At 59.7% G+C, this 20,221-nt stretch overlaps 1 protein-coding gene across 4 annotated transcripts in view; it reads right to left on the reverse strand.

The window, feature by feature from the left end:
* Positions 1-1,361: 1,361 nt before the first annotated feature.
* Positions 1,362-20,221, reverse strand: part of NACC2 (NACC family member 2) — a 93,912-nt gene continuing 75,052 nt past the window's right edge. For all 4 annotated transcript variants that reach the window (XM_054501908.2, XM_063650066.1, XM_063650065.1 and 1 more), the window contains 4 exons: positions 11,040-11,204; positions 8,643-8,748; positions 7,980-8,077; positions 1,362-6,811 (listed from right to left, as the gene is read on the reverse strand). In XM_054501908.2, the coding sequence (XP_054357883.1) occupies positions 6,303-6,811; positions 7,980-8,077; positions 8,643-8,748; positions 11,040-11,204 (878 nt within the window). In that variant the 3' untranslated portion in view covers positions 1,362-6,302. The remainder of the gene's footprint in view (positions 6,812-7,979; positions 8,078-8,642; positions 8,749-11,039; positions 11,205-20,221) is intronic.

Below are 20,221 nucleotides of genomic sequence, written 5' to 3' on the forward strand. Positions count from 1 at the left end.
CCCTCCTCTAACTGGGCCACCCAGGCCTCAGCAGTCCTAGCTGCTGGGGGGGCCTGGGACCCAACTGGGTGGGGCATTTGGGGTCTTGCAGGTGCGCATCCAAGTTGTCTGTCCTCACCATGCTCCCCACCAGCCAGGCAGGTGCTGGCCCTGAGAGCCAGGGGCTCTGCTCCTTCTCCAGGGAAGTTGAGTCGGACACACTTACCCTGGCGGCCTGGGGCTGGGCTTGGTGGTGGGATGGGGACCGGAACACTCCATGTTCCCTGGCCCCCACTGGGGAACAGACCCCTTGGGCATTCCTGGCGGGGACAGTGTGGTGATGTGGCTCCTGTAGGAGGCAATGGCTCAGGGTGACCTCAAGCCGCCATCCCCTTGCCACATAGGCCCTTCCATCCCAGGGGCCTATATGGAAACCACATCCATCCATTTAAGACATCAGGGGCTGTCCTGGCCCTGTGCTGGCTCCAGAGGACCCTCTTCTGGGAACACGGCCATGAAGCCCTGCCCAATTAAATCTACCACCTCCCTCCAGTATGGCAGGTGCCATGAACCCTGCGAAAGGGGAAGAGAAGCCAGGGAGGGGTGCCCATAAGGTGATCAGGGGTGGTCCCCTGGACGAGACCCTCACAGGACCGCAGGAAGTGAGGAGCCCGCCATGCAGGTATCCAGAGGAAAGTGCTTCCAGACGTAGGAGGCACCCATCAAGGGCCCGGCAGGACCCCAGGTCTGGGGGACACATGATCGCAAAGCACTCGGCCTGTCCTTGTGGATACGCCAGAGGAGCAAAAGGGAATGGGGCTGGCCACGCAGCCTGAACCCCAGGACACCAGTCCCAGAGCTGGAGAAAAGGCCGACCCCGCGGGCCCAGCTCCGCCCACCTGCACCTGTCTCTCTGTTCACCTGGGGGCAGACGTGGCCCGGGAGGGGGTGGAGGAGGGGGAGGGAAAGAGGGAGCCACGCACCTTTTGGGTGGCAGTTGAGGCAGGTGAAGGGGCTGCCCCACTTCTCAGACAATAAAACCAAGGTCCCGAAAAGGAGACGCCCCCGACCCTGGCAGGTCGCCTGGGGGTCTGGACAGGGTCCCCCTCTAGCAGGCACACTAATACCTGCAGACATCCTACCCACCTGCCCCTTCCCTTATAAAACACTGGGGAGAGCAAGAGATGGGTCAGGTGGCCTTGAACCCCACAGCCAGATCCCTGCCCTGTTGTGTGGACAGCTGGCCTGGGGACGCCGCTAACAAGGGCAGGGGTCCTGAGGCTGCCCCTGGGGGACCATTGGCCACCCTGCCTTCAGTAGCCCAACCTTGGCTTCTCTGTGTCTCCCCCAAACCCCACAGGGCCAAGCCAAGTCCAGGAAACTTAGGTTTGAACTGACTTTATTATTTTGTAAATGTGAATTTTACAAAGCGCTTTACAATTAATGATCACATCCTTTTGTTTGCTTGTCATGGATTTCCACTGTCTGAAACGGCTCTGAGCACGCTTGAAGCCCTCGGTTTCCCTGTTCACTTTTGGATGTTTCAGTTTTAGTTACTGATACAATGTCAGCCATGGCTAAAAAGTAACAGTCTTGACTCTACCGAGTAACAGCACAAAAAGAGAGTGAGGGCTTAGGAAAACAAAACAAAGGCTTCCTCCTTAAAAAAAAAAAAAAAAAGACAAAAAAAGGCTAAGCATCTGTGGCTGAAATCTAACTCAGTGGTACTGCGAAACCTTCCTTTACAGCACAGGAAAATTTATTTTTTAACAGTCATGAGTTACAGTACTTTAACCCCTAAACAGACTCTTTAAAACAACCGTCTCCTTTTTAAAAGTCTCTTTTTTCCAAACATTCCATCCGAAGGATGGATGCTCTACTTGCACCCAGTGCCATCCAAATGTTCAAGTCAAAAATATTTATACATTTTATACTTAGTTCTTTTTTTTGTCTGCTAAAAATAGTATTGCAAGTTTTGGCTTCTTTTGACATAAAAATCACAATCATGTGTACGATGCTAACAATGGAAGCGACTGATCGGAATACGAGCAAGTCGTCCAATCTGAATGCTTTCGATTCTGCATAATTTTCCTTTCCTTTTCTTTTTCCAAAGAAACAAAACAAACAAACAACACGAAAAACCTTTGCCATTTTAGAAACATCTTATACCAAACCCTAAATGCTCCGGTGGTGACGCGCACGCAGGCGCACACGCACGCACACAGGCACACACACACAGACGCACACACACGCACAGATGCGCGCGCGCGTGCACACACAGATGCACATACAGACGCGCACACACACACACAGATGCGCACAGACGCACACACAGACGCGCGTGCGCACACGCACACTCTCACACACGGAGCTGGCTGGCCAACATGACAAATGTATGCAGCAGCAACATTCTGAAACAGTAGTTACAGCTGAGGACAGCTACGAGCTCTTGATTCTGCGTTTAGGACTCCCTGCTGGCAGAGGCAGACAGAGGTTTCTTGGAGTTTTCAGTTGGTTCATGGGCCACAGACCTTTTTCCACTTGCTGCCAAGATGTTTCCATAAAAATTTCCCTTCTGAGGGGAACCCAGGCAGTACACAGCTGGGTGGGATGGGGGAACTGGTCCAGTGCTTACAGTTTCAGCTGTCGAATGAGGACAGGTCAGGGTCAGGCACTAGAGTCCCCTCAGAGGGGGACCAGCCCCGAGGGCCGACCAGCCCTCCCTCCCTACCTTCCACCTTCCTCCTGCCTCTAAACACAAATGCCAAAGAATAACTCTTCCTAGAGGAGAAAGGAGGCCAGGCAGCCAGCTCCTATCTTCTAGGAGCCCCGACCCGCAGTCACCAACGCCGGCACACCCAGGCGGGTCCTGCTGACCTCTTGCCCACAGCTTTGTCCACATTCAGGGGCAAAGTACAACAACCAAATCCAATGCAAAGTTAAGTGACGACAGAGAACTCGGGTGGGCAGACACAGTGCGGAAAACAAGACAGAATTCAAGTACCGAGGCACCCAGCCAGGCGCGGCCCGCCGGGCTCACAGTATCTGTCACACCTCCGGTCCCTCCTGGACCTCTGCATGCAACCCAGCTGCCTCCTGGGCCCATCCCCTTGGGGAAGAAGAGGGCAGGGCAGGAGAGGCGGCTAGATCCCAGGCCCACCACCTGCCAGGCGGCAGCTCCAACACGGTCCAGTCCCTTCTGTCCTCCTCAAAAGGTGTGGAGATAACGTAGCTCTGTAATAGATTCTATATAGGATATGCGTATTGCTAATAGTCAGGCTTAGGGATAAAGGTGCAGACATCTCATAAATACTGAGTGGCTCGTCTCTCTCTACAGGGTCTGGATGAGTCAGGGTCACACTCACAAGACAGGACAACCCCGGATTCTGGAATTAGTCATTTTGTAAACAAAGGAGGGAAGGGTCCGGCTTTCTTAATTGGTTTCCTTGGGAAAAATGATCAAAGGATGCTAAGGCACTCTGGAAGGCCCCTCCGAGCCCGGGCCGCCGCCCCCACCCCACGGTACATTCAGGACGCGGAGGGAGCACACAGCAGGTCCGCTCAGCAGCCACGCACGTCCGCAGACACTCCCGACTCACGCCCACCGTGGGACACATTAGTGCAAAATGCTCGGCCTGGCCCACCCGGGGCGCAGGGAGAGCTCAGAACCCATTCACATTAAATTATTATTATTTAAGTTTTATCTATAGCTCTTGCCTTCCTTACCCAAACAACAAAACAGACGGCGATTACAGAGTGAGGAAGGGGCCACGGGGCATTGTGCGGGCCTGAGCAGTAGTCAGGCGTCCTCTGTGCAGCCACCACCTCCGGCAGCAGCCAGTGGCTCCCTCCCTGTCCTGGCCAAGGGTGGGGGGGCACCCACTTTGGAGTGGAGGGCAGAGAAAGCCCTTCTGTCAGCAGCCAGGCCCCCAGGGATGGTCAAATTAAAGTGCAAATTTGGGTGTGGGGCAGATGAAGGAAACTCCAGAGGGAACTCAAGTGCAGCTCAACCTCACCTACCCGCCCCCGCTCCGCCCCGTGGCTTCCTCCCAGCGCCGAGGAAGGCTTGGTCCAGGTTCCCAGTGGGCTCCATGGGGGCTCCAACCCCACCTGTGCCCAAGACAGGTGAGGAAGAGGCAGAGAGAGGCTCCCTCTAGGCTGGGTGGTTCTTAGTTCAGCAGAAGGTCTGCATGCCTCTGCACCGCTGAGCCACCTCCGGCTCTAGGAATGCAGGCCTTGGTCCCCCTGGACTTGGGCCCTGAGGAACGGGTGGAGGGGCCGAGGTTAGTGTCCACAGTGCCTGCCCATGGTCCCCCACCTCCTTGTGGAAAGCAATGTATTTTTCTGGAGGGCAGGCACGTGCTGGGCCTGGCTGGAGGCAGCCCGGGAGGCTGAGTGCAGTCTCTAGAGGCAGCCCCACGGGAGGTCTCCTAGGGCCTCGCCACAGGGGTGGGCTGCCGGGCAGAAAGGAGCCACCCAGTGGGAATGCGTCTAACCCACACCCTGTAGGTCCCCAGGCCAGGGTGCAGCACATGGTCCTCCCCTAGCGGGGGCGGCCTCTGCTTGATGGGTTGTGGAGGTTGGGGGAGTGGGGTGCGCCGGTCGGCCACCGCTCACTGGCCTGTGTGCACACGGGAGGGGGTGCTGATGGGTGCAGGGCTGCACTTGTTTTGTGCGTGCAGATGGGGAAGCCGAGTTCTGGAGGGACAGATGTGAGCAACAGACATTTCAAGTCTTGGGATGGGGGGTTCTTCTGGCCACACCTGGGAAGGAGGGCTGCCCCTGGACAAGGACACAGGCCCCCAAAACAAAAGGGAGGGACACCTGGGTAGGTGGCCACACCAGCACTTCACACAGGACTTCACACAGTCTGTGAGCCCTACCACTTAAAAAACAGTAATTAAATTTCAAAGGAAGCACTCCAGCCTCAAACCAAACAGCCCCATCTTCCATGGGCCCTTCCTCCACTGTCCCTGCCCCCCCCAACATGATCCCTAACCCTCTGTCCCTTACCAGTACCCACACCTCCAACTGCCCCAGCCCAGGCCTGTCCTGGCCGTCCCCTGCCTGCAGACTCAGGCACCCTCCATCCATGCACACCCCCCAAGGCAGACGGGGAGCCCAGCACTGGGAGGATCCACTCTCGCCCTGCCCCAGCCCTGGCCGCTGCCTCCTGCCTGAGCGGAGTCCCCCCCCTCCCCAGGTCTGGCCCTGAGCTCAGCTTCACACATACTAGTCGCCCAATCAGGACCCCCTTTTTCCCCCAGTGGGAGATGAGTGGTCCCTGGCCCTGGGCGGGGGGCAGGGGGATGCACCCTGATGGCCACAGATGACCCGCCCCAAGCCATGGTGGGCTGGGGACAGGGACACCCATCCCACCCAAAGTTTTTGTTCTATTGAGTCTGAAAGTTTCCAAACCATATATGAAATAGATCTAAATTACAACAAAACCTAAAAAAAAACAAGACAAGCATAATCCCAAAGTGGCTGAGGCGGCAGAGGGCGGCGTGTGCTACATCAGCTGTGCACGTCCCACAGTGGGCCCGGGCAGGACAGTGGGAGGCCAGGCGGGGTCAGCGGTGCCCTGGGGGTCAGGGGACCGAGGGGCTGCAGAGCCGAGACGGATGGGGCAGAACAAGGACAGGGCGTGGAGGCAGAGTAAAGTACCCTTTTCTCCACCCCCTGAGGGATGGGCCACAGCCATCACTGCCCCCTCACCACACCCCTGCACACGCACACGCGCACACGCACACACACACACTCGTGCACACACCCCACACAGGTGGAAGGCCCGGTGGGCCTGGCCCCGAGTCTCCGAAAGAAGGAAAAACGAGGAGTTAGGCCCTGGGGCCTGAGCCCTGCCCCGTCGCCCCAGAGGGGTTCCACGGATGAGGAAGGAAGGGTCAGTGACACACAGCCCAGCCCCCTCGCCACAGACCACCGCCGGCCCCTGCTTCGTCTTCTGGGCAGAAGGAGCAGGAAAGGCAGGGAGGAAGGGGCAGGACTGGGCACCAGGGGCCTGGCGGCCTCCCACCCTCCCCGAGAAGGGGGAGGGAAGCTACACTTGGAGGCTGACCTTGTGAATATCAAAAGGGAGCCCTGGGAGCTTCCTTGCAGGAGGCTGCCAGTGGCCTAATTGTTTACAGTATAATGAATGCATTTGTTTCCTTCATCAATTTTAAATACAAGCAGAATAAAAATCACATTTTTCTCAGGCAACAGTAGCAGTTCAGTAGGTAAGTGGCTTGATCACATTTGTTTGTATTAGTAACGCATGCAAGCAGCTCTAGTACTCAGTCCCTCGCGCAGCCACCCAGCTCCGCTTACAAAGTCCCTGCATAGGTGCCCTCTGGCCTCCGGGCCGCGGCCGCCGGCGTCTGGGACCTGCTGGGGCTGCCCCCGCCCTGCTCAAAGGGCTGTGGGGGGCTCTGGCCATCGGCGGGCAGCGGCTCGGGGGCAGCCACCTCCTGGATGACCGAGCCAGCCCCGTCCACCTCCTCGCCGGCGTCGAAGGCGGGGTTGGCGGCGGCGCTCAGGTCAACATTCACGGTGTCAGTTCTCAGAGCCACGATGGTGGCGGCGTCACTCCGCCGCTCGGCATAGATGCGCTGCTCGAACACCTGTGCCCCGGCAGGCGGGAACTCGGGGTCAAGGGGCACACCGGCGGCGGAGGAGCCCATGACCGTGCGGTACATCTCCACGCCCTCCGGCAGCATGGACTTGATCTTGGGCAGCCAGCGCTTGCGAACGCGGCGGGCGTTGGTGCACATGTCCGCGGCGATCACGTTCATCTCGCTCTCCTTGAAGCTGGGGGCGAAGTTCTGACAGTACACTGTGAGGACGGGGCGGCGTGAGCTCAGCCACCTGCCTGCCGGGAGGCCCGGCCCTCCCCAAGGCCACAGCACCATGATGCCCTGGATGAGCCTCCCTGGCCACTCCTGGGGCCCATGTGACCACCCGGGGCTCTCCTAGACTCAGCCAGAAGACCAGAGGTCACGTTTCTCACTGCTCGGCCTGGGAGGCCTCCCCACCCCATTCCTCTGGAACAGTCTCTGGCCTGGTCAGGCCCAGCAGCCTTGGCCGTCCGCCAGCTGTGAGGCTCAGGCCTGTTTTTAATCTCTCTGGGCTTCCGTAGCCCCACCGGCTAACGGGAACTGGTCAGAGGGTCCCCCTCTCGGGAATAACACACCCCTCCCCGTCCAAGTCCCAGCCTGGAGGAGGGGAGTGACAGAAGCTGTCACTTCAGCAACACTCGCCTCCTTTCTCTGGCAGGAGCCCAGGCCAAGGCTGGGCCATTCCTCCCAACGGCATCAAACCCAGAGGCAGGTCCCAGGGGCCACATCCACCTCGGTCCCTCCCACAATCTTCCCAGAGCCTCGGCTGCCACACCACGCTTTGGGACTGTAATTCCTGGCTGCAAAGGCCCCTTTTTGCTCTAAAACAGAATTTGCCTCACAAGGTTTTTTTTTTTTTTTTTTCTTTTTAAGGAAGAAAACAAGATAGTGCTTCTTGGGCCGAGGGCCACAGGAGGCTGTGCTCTTGGCCACCTGGTGCGCGCCGGCAGCAGTCAGCATCTTCCACATCTGGGGTGCGGGCCGGGGGTGGCGGTCTGCCCTGGAGATGGACCGGGCTCCGCCCCCACACGCCCAAGAGCGGGAGGCAGAAGCCGGCCGAACAGATGGCAAAGGCTCAAAATAACCGCAAAATGTAAATAAGGGGTTTTGTTCAAAAAGGAAAATTAGATCTATTTCACATATTAAAATAGTTTCGCAGCTGAATTCATCACACTTGGAAACCTACCAAGAACGTTAACACCTCGAGACCTGGCTTCTGAGAGCTGCTCTTTTCTCCTCGTCTTCCCCTCAATCAGACCATGCTCGGCCCCCGGGGACAGAAGCTGCAGGTGGCCGGGAGCACCCCCGGGGCCCACCCAGTCCTCCTCAGGCTGAGATCCGAACCCAACCCCGGCCCTACCCACCCGAGAGACCCCAGGCTCTTACATTTCACAGCATTCAGAACCCGGCTGTCCAGTGGCTTCCGGCTGGGGTCGCTGGTGGACGAGCGGATGCCAGTCCCACAGCTGTTGGCCAGTGTGTTCCTGGTGGAGGGACCAGAAAGGCAGGCAGGGTGAGGACGACGGGGAGGGGACCTGGAGGCGACCCGCCTGCACGAATGCCCTGCTGGGAGGCCACTTGGCCTCACCCTTGGCTGGTTTGTGTGTGTCCCCGTGGCAGGAGCCGGCCCAGCCACCCTCTAAGGGACAGGACAAAGGAAAAGCGTCTGGGCTGAGAAGATGACCGGGTGATGAGGCTGCAAGGTGACCCAAGCCTTGTCCTCAGGGACTCCAGGGACGTCTGAGGAAGCTGCTGTGTCCTCGGGAAGGGTTCTGTCGACCCATCCACACAACACAGTTAAGTGTGGCTCTTCGCTTTTTCTGTTGTGGGGGTTGCATCCACAAGCCCCTTTGAGAAAGGCCACGAAAGACAGCCCCTCCCTCCCCGGGAGCCTCTCCACCCTCCTGGGGCTGACCGGCCACGGCTGAAGTCAGGAATGCGAGAGGGCTCTCAATGCCACAACCCTGGACAATCAGATAGCTCACAGCTAAAGGAGCCAGAACCCTCCGCAGCTCCATTGTGCCCTCCAGCACCCCTGCCCCGACCTACCTGTCAAAGAAGGTGGCCAGGAGCCTCCGCAGCAAGACCTTGTGCTTCACCCCTGCGCACAGGTGGCAGTTCATCAGCTGGCCGCGTGTGATGTAGACCCCAGAGCCTGCAGCCACCAAACAGAAAAAGGGCTCGTGGCCTTCCCGGGCCACTAGGGTCCGAAGAGGCGCACAGACGGGTGAGGGGGAGGGTGGGGAGGAGCTGGAAGCCTCTAGGACTTTTTTTGGGGAGGAGCAATTTGAGGTCCCACCTGCTGGTCACCAGGAGAGGCCACGGCTAAGGTCAGCCCCAGCAGGTCCCAAATCACACATGGAACTAAGCAGGGGGTAGGGAAAGCCACGGCGCCTCCCCCCCCCAACGAGCCCCAAACTCTAAGCTCTCCCCGCTAAGCTGCGGCCCCCGGCCTCAGCTCCCTCCCCGGGAACACACTTTGTTGTTGTTAACAGACGGTGTCTTGCTCTGTTGCCCAGGCTGGAGAGCAGTGGTGCAATCATGGCTCACTGTAGCCTCAACCTCCCGGGCTCCAGTGATCCTCCCACCTCAGCCTCCTGAGTAGCCAGGACCACAGGCGCCACCACCATGCCCAGTTAATTTTGATGAAGTCTCCCTATGTTGCCCAGACTGGTCTTGAACACCTGGCCTCAAGCAATCTTCCCACTTCGGCCTCCCAAAGTGCTGGAACTATAGGAGTGGGGCACTGCACCTGGCCTAGGGAACACACTCTGAAGGGCTGGCTCTGACCCTGGGTTTGGGAAACACTCGTGTCTTTGCCTTTCTGCTCCATCCCAGATACCAGAGAGCCTCAGGCAATGATGAGGGAGACGGAATCCCCTGGCTGGAGGGTATGGCTGGAGCTTTGCAGGGCCCAGCGCTGACCTCCTCTGGGTATGTGTGAAGAGGAAAACCAGCTAGGGCAGAGGCGTGGCCAGGGAGGTCCATGCTGTGCTGTTTACCCTTGGAAACTTGACCACACCCCAGGTGTCCCACCAGGGTCTGGGTGAGCGAGGGCATGGATCAGCAGCGGGACTGACCCCTCCGAGAACAACGGGGAGGGACTGCTTTCTGGGGACAGCCAGTCTCAATGACCACGAGATGCTACGTCCTGAAGGGCACTGATGTCCAGGTACGCCTGCTTCCAGGAGCCTGTGAGCGCCCACGGCCTCTTCCTGCCATGGCCCGTCTCCTGCCCCACCGCTCCCACAGGCCCTTCCTGCCAGGGTCTGGGCTAGAGGAACTCTCCTGAGGAGCTCATAAACTTGAAGCACGTCTCCAATCACATCAGCCCCACACCCCAAACACAGGCCACAGCTGCTGGAGGCTGGGGTGACTGAGAGCGTCTTCCCGGGACCACACCTATGTGAAGCACCAGGGCCCACGTGGGCACCTGCGCCCCACAGCCCAACCCCAGGGGCCCACCCAGCCCTGGCAGCCCAGCACTGCGCTCGCCATCCAGAAGCAGTGCCGAGGCAGGGTGGGGGCTCAGGGCACAGCAAGGTGGGCCCCTACCCCTCCTGGCCAGGGCAGCCCAACACCGCCAGGTGCAGCCCAGGAGGCCACTCTCCCATGAGGACCGAAGTCCCTGGCAGCTGGAAGGCAAGGCCAGCCCAGGCCACTGGCAACCTTCAGGCGGCAGCTCACACTTGAGGCGCTTGTCCTGCTGGGAGGGAGGACCCCGAGACGCTGCCCAAGGTGTGGCCTTTGGGGGTGGACAGGAACAGGACAGAGCTGGGGCAGAACTGCTCAGGCTGTGGCCAAGGAAAGTGCCTGAGGGCCTGAGCTTGGGGCTTCCTGGAAAACTGGGAAGAAATCCCCAGAAAATGGCCCAATAGTCACCAAAGAAGATGCCCATGGCGTGGGTCAGACTGGCTTCCGCCTGCCCCATCTTCTCCTTGAACAGTTGTAAAAATCTACAAGGAGCTATGACGCCAAAGGAATCCAACACAAAAGGTAAATATTCCTGAGCGAGGCCCGGCCCCCACAGGCTTCTGGACTCCGATGTGTTTGTTCTGCCAGAAGGATCCCGCCTTGACTGCAGCTGCCACTCGGAACCTGGCCGTTACCCTCAAAGGCTGCAACTGGACCCTTGTGGGGCGGGGGGACTGGCAACCATACGTGACATGGTTTTATCTGTGACCTAAATTAAAACACATTGTGATTGCAGCCCCTGCCAATCAGGAGTGCGACCAGCCCAGGGGATTCAATTAAAATGCTAAATTAATTCAATTGAATAACTTCTCTTAATGACACATTCTTCTAAAAGGAAATTAGAGGAAATTTAAGATTTTTTTTTTTGACTGATTGGTGATGAGTACATTGCTCTGAGCTCTGCAAAAAAAAATAAATAAATAAATAAATGAGGACATCTGCATACAATAGATGGGTGGGAGGCAGCCTCACCTGCCACCAGCTCCAGCTTCTCCCCAGGGTCCCCCTCCGAGTAGAGCTTGGGATGGCAGCGGTATCCGATCTGGCTGATGAGGCTGGCAGGCAGGGCCACGAGGTCGCGGCGGATGAGGACGCAGGAGCGGCTCTCCAGCGGCACTGGCTCAGGCTTCTCTTGCACTGTGGGCCCAGAACCAACCTGGTCAGATGAGCATCTGGGGGGCCGGGCTGCTCTGTGCCTGCCCGCCTGCCCTCCATGCTCCCTGGGGCCTGGGTTAGACCCACTCTGCCCACCTGGGCCCAGGTGAGGCCACTCTGTGCCACTCTCAGACTGGCTGGGTCAGACTGGCTTCAGCCTGCCCCATCCCTACTTGGTGCTCTCTTGCCCACCTGGTCCTGCCCTCACAGGGAAGCTCCTGTGAACGAGTGAGCAGAAGGTGTGAGGCGAGGGATGCCCGCCCAGGCCCAGGGAATGAGCTGCTGAGGGCTGGCTCCTGAGAGGGTGCTATGCAGAGCCTGCCTGCCGGGCAGGAGTGACAGCTCAGTGCTCGGGGCCCCAAGGGAGAGTACAGCGCAAGACAGGATGGAGGATGGAAGACGGCTTGGCGGGGCCAGCAGGGCAGCCACTTCTGGGGCCACAAAAACTGCTGGGTGGAGGAGAGGCGGGTAGCTGGACAGGGGTGACAGGTACTGTGGCCCCCAACTCTTCTCCCAGCAGCTCCCAGCAAGGGGCAGTGGGGCACGGCCACCCGACTCAGGGGCAAGGACACGGGGGACTCAGTGCATCCAAGAACACAGCCCTGGGACCGTGCTGGCCTGACGAGGAGCAGCTCCATAAACAATTGCCAACAGCCAGGCCGGCCGACGCGCCACCGCCACCGCCACCAGGGGCAGCCCTCCTGCTGTCTGGGACTGTTCCCAACAAACCACTGCTGGGGCAGACGACGGCCAGGGGCCCTGCATCCTCAGGACCTGCAGCTGCGCAGCGCGACCCCGATGGCACCACGCATCAGAGACAGGCCCCTCGGAGGATCCTGGGCCACACAGCCCATGGTGCCACCCCTGGGTCCCCAGGCAGGACTCTCTGCTGTCAGGGTCACAGAGGCCCTCTAGAGTGTTCATGGAGGGCCAGGGCTGAGACCCCCTCATCTGATGACCACCTGCTGGACACCCAGCATGCACCTGGCGCGTGGGGCCGAGGAAACACAGCCCTGGCCCCAAATCCTGCCCAGCAATGCCTGGGGCTCCCACTTCCCTGTTGCCCCCCACCCCCGCCACCCCGAGTTCCAGGAAACCTCCTAGGGCCCACCCTCACACAGGGGTCCTCACAAGCCCAGCAGGGCTCCAGGGTGAAGATCAGCTCCCCTGAGCGGGCCCCCAGTGCTCACATGCCACCGTGGACACCAGTCCAGCACTCCTCACACCCCAGCCTGGTAGGCTGCCCGCACAGCCACCCTGCTCAGGTGAGGGCGGAGCGCCGCCTCCCTCATTCCTGTGTCCCAGCACAGAAGGCAAGGCCCTGAGAGGGCCACCTGCCCAGTCAGCTGCCTTCAAGAGGGAATCCCACTGCCCTGGGCTCCTGCACACCCCACCGAGCTTCAAGGCCTGCAGGGAAGGCCCCACGGCCCAGCCTCCACCTGCCCGATTGCGCGAGGGCAGCCTGCAGGTAGGAAAGGCCCTCGGGCCACCCAAGGCTGGACTTTGCTTGCCGAGGGCACAGCACAGTCCTCTCGGCAGCCTCAGTGTGATGGGAAGTCCCCCTGTGGGGGGCGGGGGGCAGCTTGCAGGACCTGCTGGTGTCAGGTGTGCAGAGGGAGGGGTGGGGTGGAACCTGCACGTCCAGCAGGCTCGGGGCAGGCAGCTCCATGCAGAGCCCACCTGCGGCTGCACCAGGATGCTCAGAGGCAGGTGCACCTGGCCATGCTGTCCCTGTTCCCCATCCCTCCATGACCCCCACCTTGGAGAGTCATAGAAAAACTCTGCAGGGGTGGCTGAGCCTCGGGGCGTGGGGGGCTGCCAAGGGGGCTGCTGGGGAGCAGCCTGAGGAGGGCAGGAGGCAGGGAGGGTCCCGGAGTCACCTGGAGTCACCTTTACACCCAGCGCCTGTCAGGGAGGGGCAGGCCACCCAGCCCTGGGGGGCTGAAACCTTGGTTACTGAGTACCCCACATCCTGAATCCACAGCGAGTGCCCCACTGAAGGCAGCACGGGTTCCACTCCTGAGAACCATGCGGGGTCTGAAATCACCCACCCTGGAGTCACCCTGACTCTCCCTCCCCAGGGACCCACTGGCCCAGGATGAGCGTGGTGCACACTGCACCTGTCAGTCCCAGGAGGAGGGGGAGCTTCCCAAGCCCCAGGGACACCCAAGAGGAGGCTGCAGCAGAACAGAGGCCAGAAAGGGGACCTCGAAGGTGGGTGCACAGCCCCTGCCCGGCCGCTACAGGGGTCAGGCAGCATTTCCCGGGGCGGGGCAGAGCACCGCAGGATAAGCCCAGAATTACCCGAGGGCTCAGGGAACACAGCAAAACAACACGGGTGGTATTTTAAAACATAATTGCACACCCCCACCCCCGGTGCAGCCTGCTGTGATTACACACGCAGAGGAGCAGCGCGGTGTGTGGCATTTACATAAAGAGTTCACCAACAGAAATAATTCCCCATCCACAACCACCTCGTCTTGAGATGTTTTTCTAAACAGCAGAAGTTGTTTGTGCTTGGAACACCCGCCCCCTCCCCAGCCCCTGCCCAGCTCCCCAAGAGCCAGAGACTGTTAGCACCAGAACGGCCAAAAAAACTTCTTCTATTTCTGCCTTGCCGTGCACTGGATGCTGCTGCTGGCTAAAAATAGCCCGCACCGAGGGGAAGCTCATCTGCAAAGGTGCCTCGAATGTCTTCACACAGCCTCCACCTCCACGGCCCCCAACTCACCCTCTGCAGGTGCTGAGCTTCAAGGTCCAAGTTACAACCGGGCTTTAACGGAGAACCCACAGACAGACTTGTTCACGGCACAGACAGGACGGCTCATCCCTCATGGCCCCCAGAAGGGCCATTCAGAGGCCCCGTGAGTCGGGGCCAGAGCTGGGTTCCCAGGGTGGCAGGAGGCCTCTTGATGGGCTTGTGAGCAAGGCAGAGGCCCCTGCCGGTCACACTGAGGTCCCTCCTGAGCCTGGGTCTCGGGTACTGGGGGACCCATGGCCTCCTGTCACCCCAGGACTGGCCACCACAGCAGAACTGCCACCTTCACCCTCGACAGCCCTGTGAAGAAACTGAGGTGCCAGGACGGTGCCCTCCAAACCTCTCGGCATGGTGACTTCTGGGAACAGCTCATAAAGAGCAATGAGCTGACGGCATGGAGGTGAACAACCACTCCCCCCACTGGGAAGGTGCGCCAGGGTCACAACGAGAGGGCCCGGAGCAGCAGCCTCCTGGGCAGCAGGGCCCAGCTACTGAGGGTAGGCAGGTGGGCAGCCTCCCTGGACCACACAGGGCGAAGCAAACACAAGGACAAACGCAGCCCGGGGCGCGGGGTTGGGGCCTTCATGGATCCAGAAGGAGCCCCCACCGTACCTTCCAGGCCCTGCTGCTCCCAGCCGGGAGACACCAGGGGAGACTGCGAGAGGGCGGCTGAGCCTGGAGGACACCACTCAGGAAGCGGCCAGACACAGAAGGACACATCCTGGGGCTCCACTCACAGGCGGCCCCCAGAGTCGTCAGATCCACACAGGCGGGAAACAGAGGGTGGGTGCCGGGGCTGGGTGGGGGAACGGGGAGGGACCGTTTCATGGGGACGAGAGGTTCATCTGGGGAAGATGGGAAGTTCTGGAGCCGACAGCAGTGATGCTCACACAACAGTGGGAACGCGCTTAGCACCACTGAACCGCGCACGTAAAAATCGCTGTAATGGTCCATCTTATGTCCACTTTACCACAATAACAACGCTCAGAAAGAACGAACGTCAGGAGGGGGCCGTGCAGGTCTGGAGGGAAACCGGGTCTCATTGGCCTCACCCTGACTTTTCTCAACTCCCTGGGTTACTGACTGGGTTCTGAGGTGCTCCACATCCTCCCCAGGCAAAACACCCCGAGATACCTGCCCACGGGCCAACACCACGGCAGGACGTCCCAGATGGCGAGCGCTATTCTTGTCCCCAAGGCAGAGTGTGTCATCAGGGACTCGCCCAGGTGACACCATCAGAGACCGCACAGGCAGCCCCACCAGGGGAGTCTGTGCGGATGTGGGCGGCAGTGGTGAGTAGCAGGGCCGCCTGGTGGAGCCCAGCAGAGCGTCGGTGGGGGTAGCAGGGAGACGGGGAGGCCTACTCCCTACAAGTGTATACCATTTGTTACAATGCAGAACAAGAAAATGAGCCCCTAGTCCTTGATGATATAGAAATGTACAACTTAAATGCAAATGGACAGAAACAGTGTTGAATAACACTGATTTTAAGACTTCCTGTAAAGCTACAGTCATGAAGCCTGCGTGGTTCAGGGAAGTGGACAGACAGGTCAACGGCAAAGAATAGGAGACCCACAAACAGACCCACACGGCCACGCTTGACTGGCTTTTGACAAAGGTGCACCAGCCGTTCAACGGAGGAGGCGGCACCCTTCACAAATGGGGCTTGAGCAACTGGCCGTCCGCACACACACGGCACCAAAACCACCCTCCGTCTCAGCCTCGCACCCTACACAAAAACTGCAGAAGATCTTTATGATCTTAGGTTAAGCTAAAGCCTTAGACAAGACCCCCAAAGCACAATCCACAACGGAAATGATTGACGAGCTAGAATTCATCAAAATGAAAAACTTCTGATCTCTGAATGAAGATAAAAAAACAAGCTAGCCACAGACTGGAGGAAGATACTTGCAAATCACAATTCTGACAAAGGACTTGTATCTAAAAAATATAAAGAAATCTCAATACTCAACAGTTAAAAACAAACAATCCAGTTTCAAGAATGGGCAAAAGATTTGAACAGACTCTTCCCCAGGGGACTTACAGATGGAAACTAGCACATGAAAAGACGCTCAGCATCCTTAGCCATGGCAGAAATGCAAATCAAGCCATGTTGTGGTCCCACCTCCCAGTGCGAGAAACGTAAAAACACCGACGCCAAGTGCCCGCGAGGACACGGGGCAGCTGGGACGTCCTGACAACGTAGTCCCACCTCCCAGTGTGGCGAAATGTAAAAACACCGACACCACCAAGTGCTGGTGAGGACGCAGGGTAGCTGGGACGTCCTGACCTCACTGGGGAGAGTGCAAAGTGGCACGGCCACTGTGGAAAACTGCTTGGTGGCTTCTTATCAAGTTCAACATACACTCATGACCCAGCAATTATACTTCTAGGTATTTGCCCAAGAAAAATGGGAGTTTATCTCCAAAGACAGCCTGCACAGGAACGCTTATCCCGTCTCTACTCTTGACTGCCCCAGGCTAGACGCAGCCTGGATGTCCTGCAATGGGCACGCAGACAAAGACACTGTGAACCATCCACATGACGCGTTACCGCTTGGCTGTGAAAACGAACAAATGATTGGCACACAACCTGGATGGATCTCAAATTGTGCTGTTACACAGAAGACGTCAAATGGTTACATACTGGTGATCCCATTTGTATGACATTTTCCAGGAGACAAAACTTGGGGGATAGAGAACAGGTTGGTGGCCACCAGGGGCTGGGGTGTGGACAAGCCTCAAGGGCAGCATGGAGGGGTTTGGCGAGGCAGCCATTGTGAGTGAGGAAAGGTCGGGCTACACACCTGTCCCCACGGGGGCAGCCTGCACGACTCTAGGCGGCCTCTGCTCACGGATCTGGAGGCTGACCCGGCACATGCCCTGCACTATCTCTGCAGCTGCCGGCTCGGCACAGACCAACTCTGGCAACCTGTGAGGGACACTTGTGAACTTGGTGGCATCAGGCACAGAGCAGGTGCACAGGGACCCAGGTGGAAATGGTGAGGGGCAATGTGGGGGCACCACAGACAGGTGACCAGGCCCGGGTGATAAGGTAACGGGTGCCCCACATGCAGTGGGCCTCGGGGAGATGACCACTCTCTCCACATGGGGCTGTGTCCCACCCCCGAAAGCATACAGGTATGGACTCAACACCCTCCTGCCCGACGCCCAGCCAGGCTGGGACCACAACTTGCTTCCCAGCTCCCCGCCCAGGTGCCTCCTGATGGCCACAGCCCAGGGCCGGCTGTGGGGCCATCTGGCGCAGACGTGGCATTTAGTGTGGTCACTGCAGCTTGGGGAGACCTGCCCTCCCTGCTGTTGCCCCTTCCACCCAGCTTTGGGGGTGGGTCCATGGTCCCAGCTGGCTGCCTCCTGGCCAGTGAGCCTGTTCTGGGCCCAGCGCTTCTGGCAGTGAGGGGGGCTCACCCTGCTGGTCAGTGTCCCCAGGGCCTGGCACACAGCATGCGCCTAACACACAGGCCCCATCAACTACCAGTGTTGGCTGGGGCAGTGCTTCTGTCATCCTCCAGAAGACCGGAAATGACTTCCACGCTCTACTTGGTGGAAGCACAGAGGCCACAATTATAAGGCACGCCATTCTCTCATGTGCCACAGGACAAAGGTGCCACCAATTTAACCACGCCACGCCATAACTGAGAAGGCAAAACCATCACCAATTACCACGCCATGCCACACCACACCGTGCCTGTAAGACACAGCCCGTTTCGTGGATGCTGAGACATGGAGAAATGCAAAAAAGCCCAGCGGGGAATGCCAGGAGGAAGAAAAATGAAGGCGGAGAGGGACATTCACGTCAGGAAGGAGGGAGAGAAGGAGGGAGGGAGGGAGGAAGGAGGGAGGAAGGAGGGACGAAGGAGGGAGGGAGGGAGGGAGGAAGAAGGGACGAAGGAGGGAGGGAAGGAGGAAGGAGGGAGGAAGGAGGGAGGGAAGGAGGGAGGGAAGGAGGGAGGAAGGAGGGGGGAAGGAGGGGGGAAGGAAGGGGGAAGGAAGGAGGGAGGAAGGAGGGAGGAAGGAGGGAGGAAGGAGGGAGGAAGGAGGGAGGAAGGAGGGAGGAAGGAGGGAGGGAGGAGGGAGGGAGGAAGGAGGGAGGAAGGAGGGAGGAACGAGGGAGGAAGGAGGGAGGGAGGAAGGAGGGAGGGAGGAAGGAGGGAGGGAGGAAGGAGGGAGGGAGGGAGGAAGGAGGGAGGGAGGAAGGAGGGAGGGAGGGAGGAGGGAGGGAGGAAGGAGGGAGGGAAGGAAGGAGGAAGGAGGGAAGGAAGAGGGAGGGAGGGAAGGAAGAGAGAGGGAGGGAGGGAAGGAAGAGGGAGGGAGGGAAGGAAGAGGGAGGGAGGGAAGGAAGGGGGGAGGAGGGAGGGAAGAGGGAGGGAGGGAGGAGGGAGGGAAGAGGGAGGGAGGAGGGAGGGAGGGAAGAGGGAGGGAGGGAAGACGGAGGGAGGGAGGGAGGGAGGGAGGAGGGAGGGAAGACGGAGGGAGGGAGGAGGGAGGAAGAAGGGAGGGAGGAGGGAGGAGGGAGGAGGGAGGAGGGAGGGGGGAGGGAGGGAGGAGGGAGGGAGGAGAGAGGGAAGGAGGGAGGAGGGAGGGAAGAGGGAGGGAGGGAAGAGGGAGGGAGGGAGGGAGGGAAGACAGAGGGAGGAAGGAGGGAGGGAAGACGGAGGGAGGGAGGAGGGAAGACGGAGGGAGGGAGGAGGGAGGGAGGAGGGAGGGAAGGAGGGAGGAAGGAGGAAGGAGGGAAGGAGGGAGGAAGGAGGAAGGAGGGAAGGAGGGAGGAAGGAGGGAAGGAAGGAGGAAGGAGGGAAGGAAGAGGGAGGGAGGGAGGGAAGAGGGGGGAGGAGGGAGGGAGGGAGGGAGGGAAGAGGGAGGGAGGGAGGGAGGAGGGAGAGAAGAGGGAGGGAAGAGGGAGGGAAGAGGGAGGGAGGGAGGAGGGAGGGAGGAGGGAGGAGGGAGGAAGGAGGGAAGGAAGGAGGAAGGAGGGAAGGAAGGAGGAAGGAGGGAAGGAAGGAGGAAGGAGGGAAGGAAGAGGGAGGGAAGGAAGGAGGAAGGAGGGAAGGAAGAGGGAGGGAAGGAAGGGGGGGAGGAGGGAGGGAGGGAGGGAGGAGGGAGGGAAGACGGAGGGAGGGAAGACGGAGGGAGGGAGGGAAGGAGGGAGGAGGGAGGGAAGAGGGAGGGAGGGAGGAGGGAGGGAAGAGGGAGGGAGGAGGGAGGGAGGGAGGAGGGAGGGAAGAGGGAGGGAGGGAGGAGGGAGGGAAGAGGGAGGGAGGAGGGAGGGAGGGAGGAGGGAGGGAAGAGGGAGGGAGGGAGGAGGGAGGGAAGAGGGAGGGAGGGAGGAGGGAGGGAAGAGGGAGGGAGGAGGGAGGGAGGGAGGAGGGAGGGAAGAGGGAGGGAGGAGGGAGGGAGGAGGGAGGGAAGAGGGAGGGAGGGAGGAGGGAGGGAAGATGGAGGGAGGGAGGAGGGAGAGAGGGAGGAGGAAGGGAAGACGGAGGGAGGGAAGATGGAGGGAGGGAAGACGGAGGGAGGGAGGAGGGAAGACGGAGGGAGGGAGGGAGGAGGGAGGAGGGAGGGAGGGAGGAGGGAAGATGGAGGGAGGAGGGAGGAAGGACCTGTAGGCATATCCTGGCCTCTCTGGGTCTCCTGGGAGCCCGGATGGAAAGGGGCTCGCTGGTCTCTCGAATCCCCGTGCCCACACTCATGGGTGCAGCTGCGGGGGAAAATGTGGGGGCCAGTAAGTAGAATCCTCACTGGCACCCCCAGGGGCTTGCCCCCGACGTGAGGGACCGGCATGACCCTGCATCCCGCCAGGGCACCTGGGCCTGCTCAGCTCTCGGAGTACGTGGGATCCCCGAGTGAGTGGGGCCCTCTGGGCTTCTTGACCAGCTTAACGGTCCCATCAAACCTGGCCCCTGCCCTGCCCTACCCACACTCCTGGCCAGTGCCCTCCTTAGAGCTGAGGCTCCCTCCAGGCCTGGCAGGTGCTATCATTTTATCTCCTGCAAATCCCAGCACCCACTCCTGCCAGCACCAAGCCGGGTCCTGGAGACTCGAGAAGTCCCCAAGTGGTCCAAGCCTCCGACAGGGATCCCAGCGATGATTTTTATTGCTGAACTTATGGCATCCCTTTCCTGCTCTACATCCATTCACGCGTTTCTCAGACTTGCCCAAGGACGTCCTCGAGACAGCAGGCGGCCCGCCCTGCCTTTGCAAGAGCTTGTCCAGCCATGGGC

Source organism: Pongo pygmaeus, chromosome 13 (assembly GCF_028885625.2).
Source record: "Pongo pygmaeus isolate AG05252 chromosome 13, NHGRI_mPonPyg2-v2.0_pri, whole genome shotgun sequence".
In the NCBI taxonomy this organism is placed as follows: domain Eukaryota; kingdom Metazoa; phylum Chordata; class Mammalia; order Primates; family Hominidae; genus Pongo; species Pongo pygmaeus.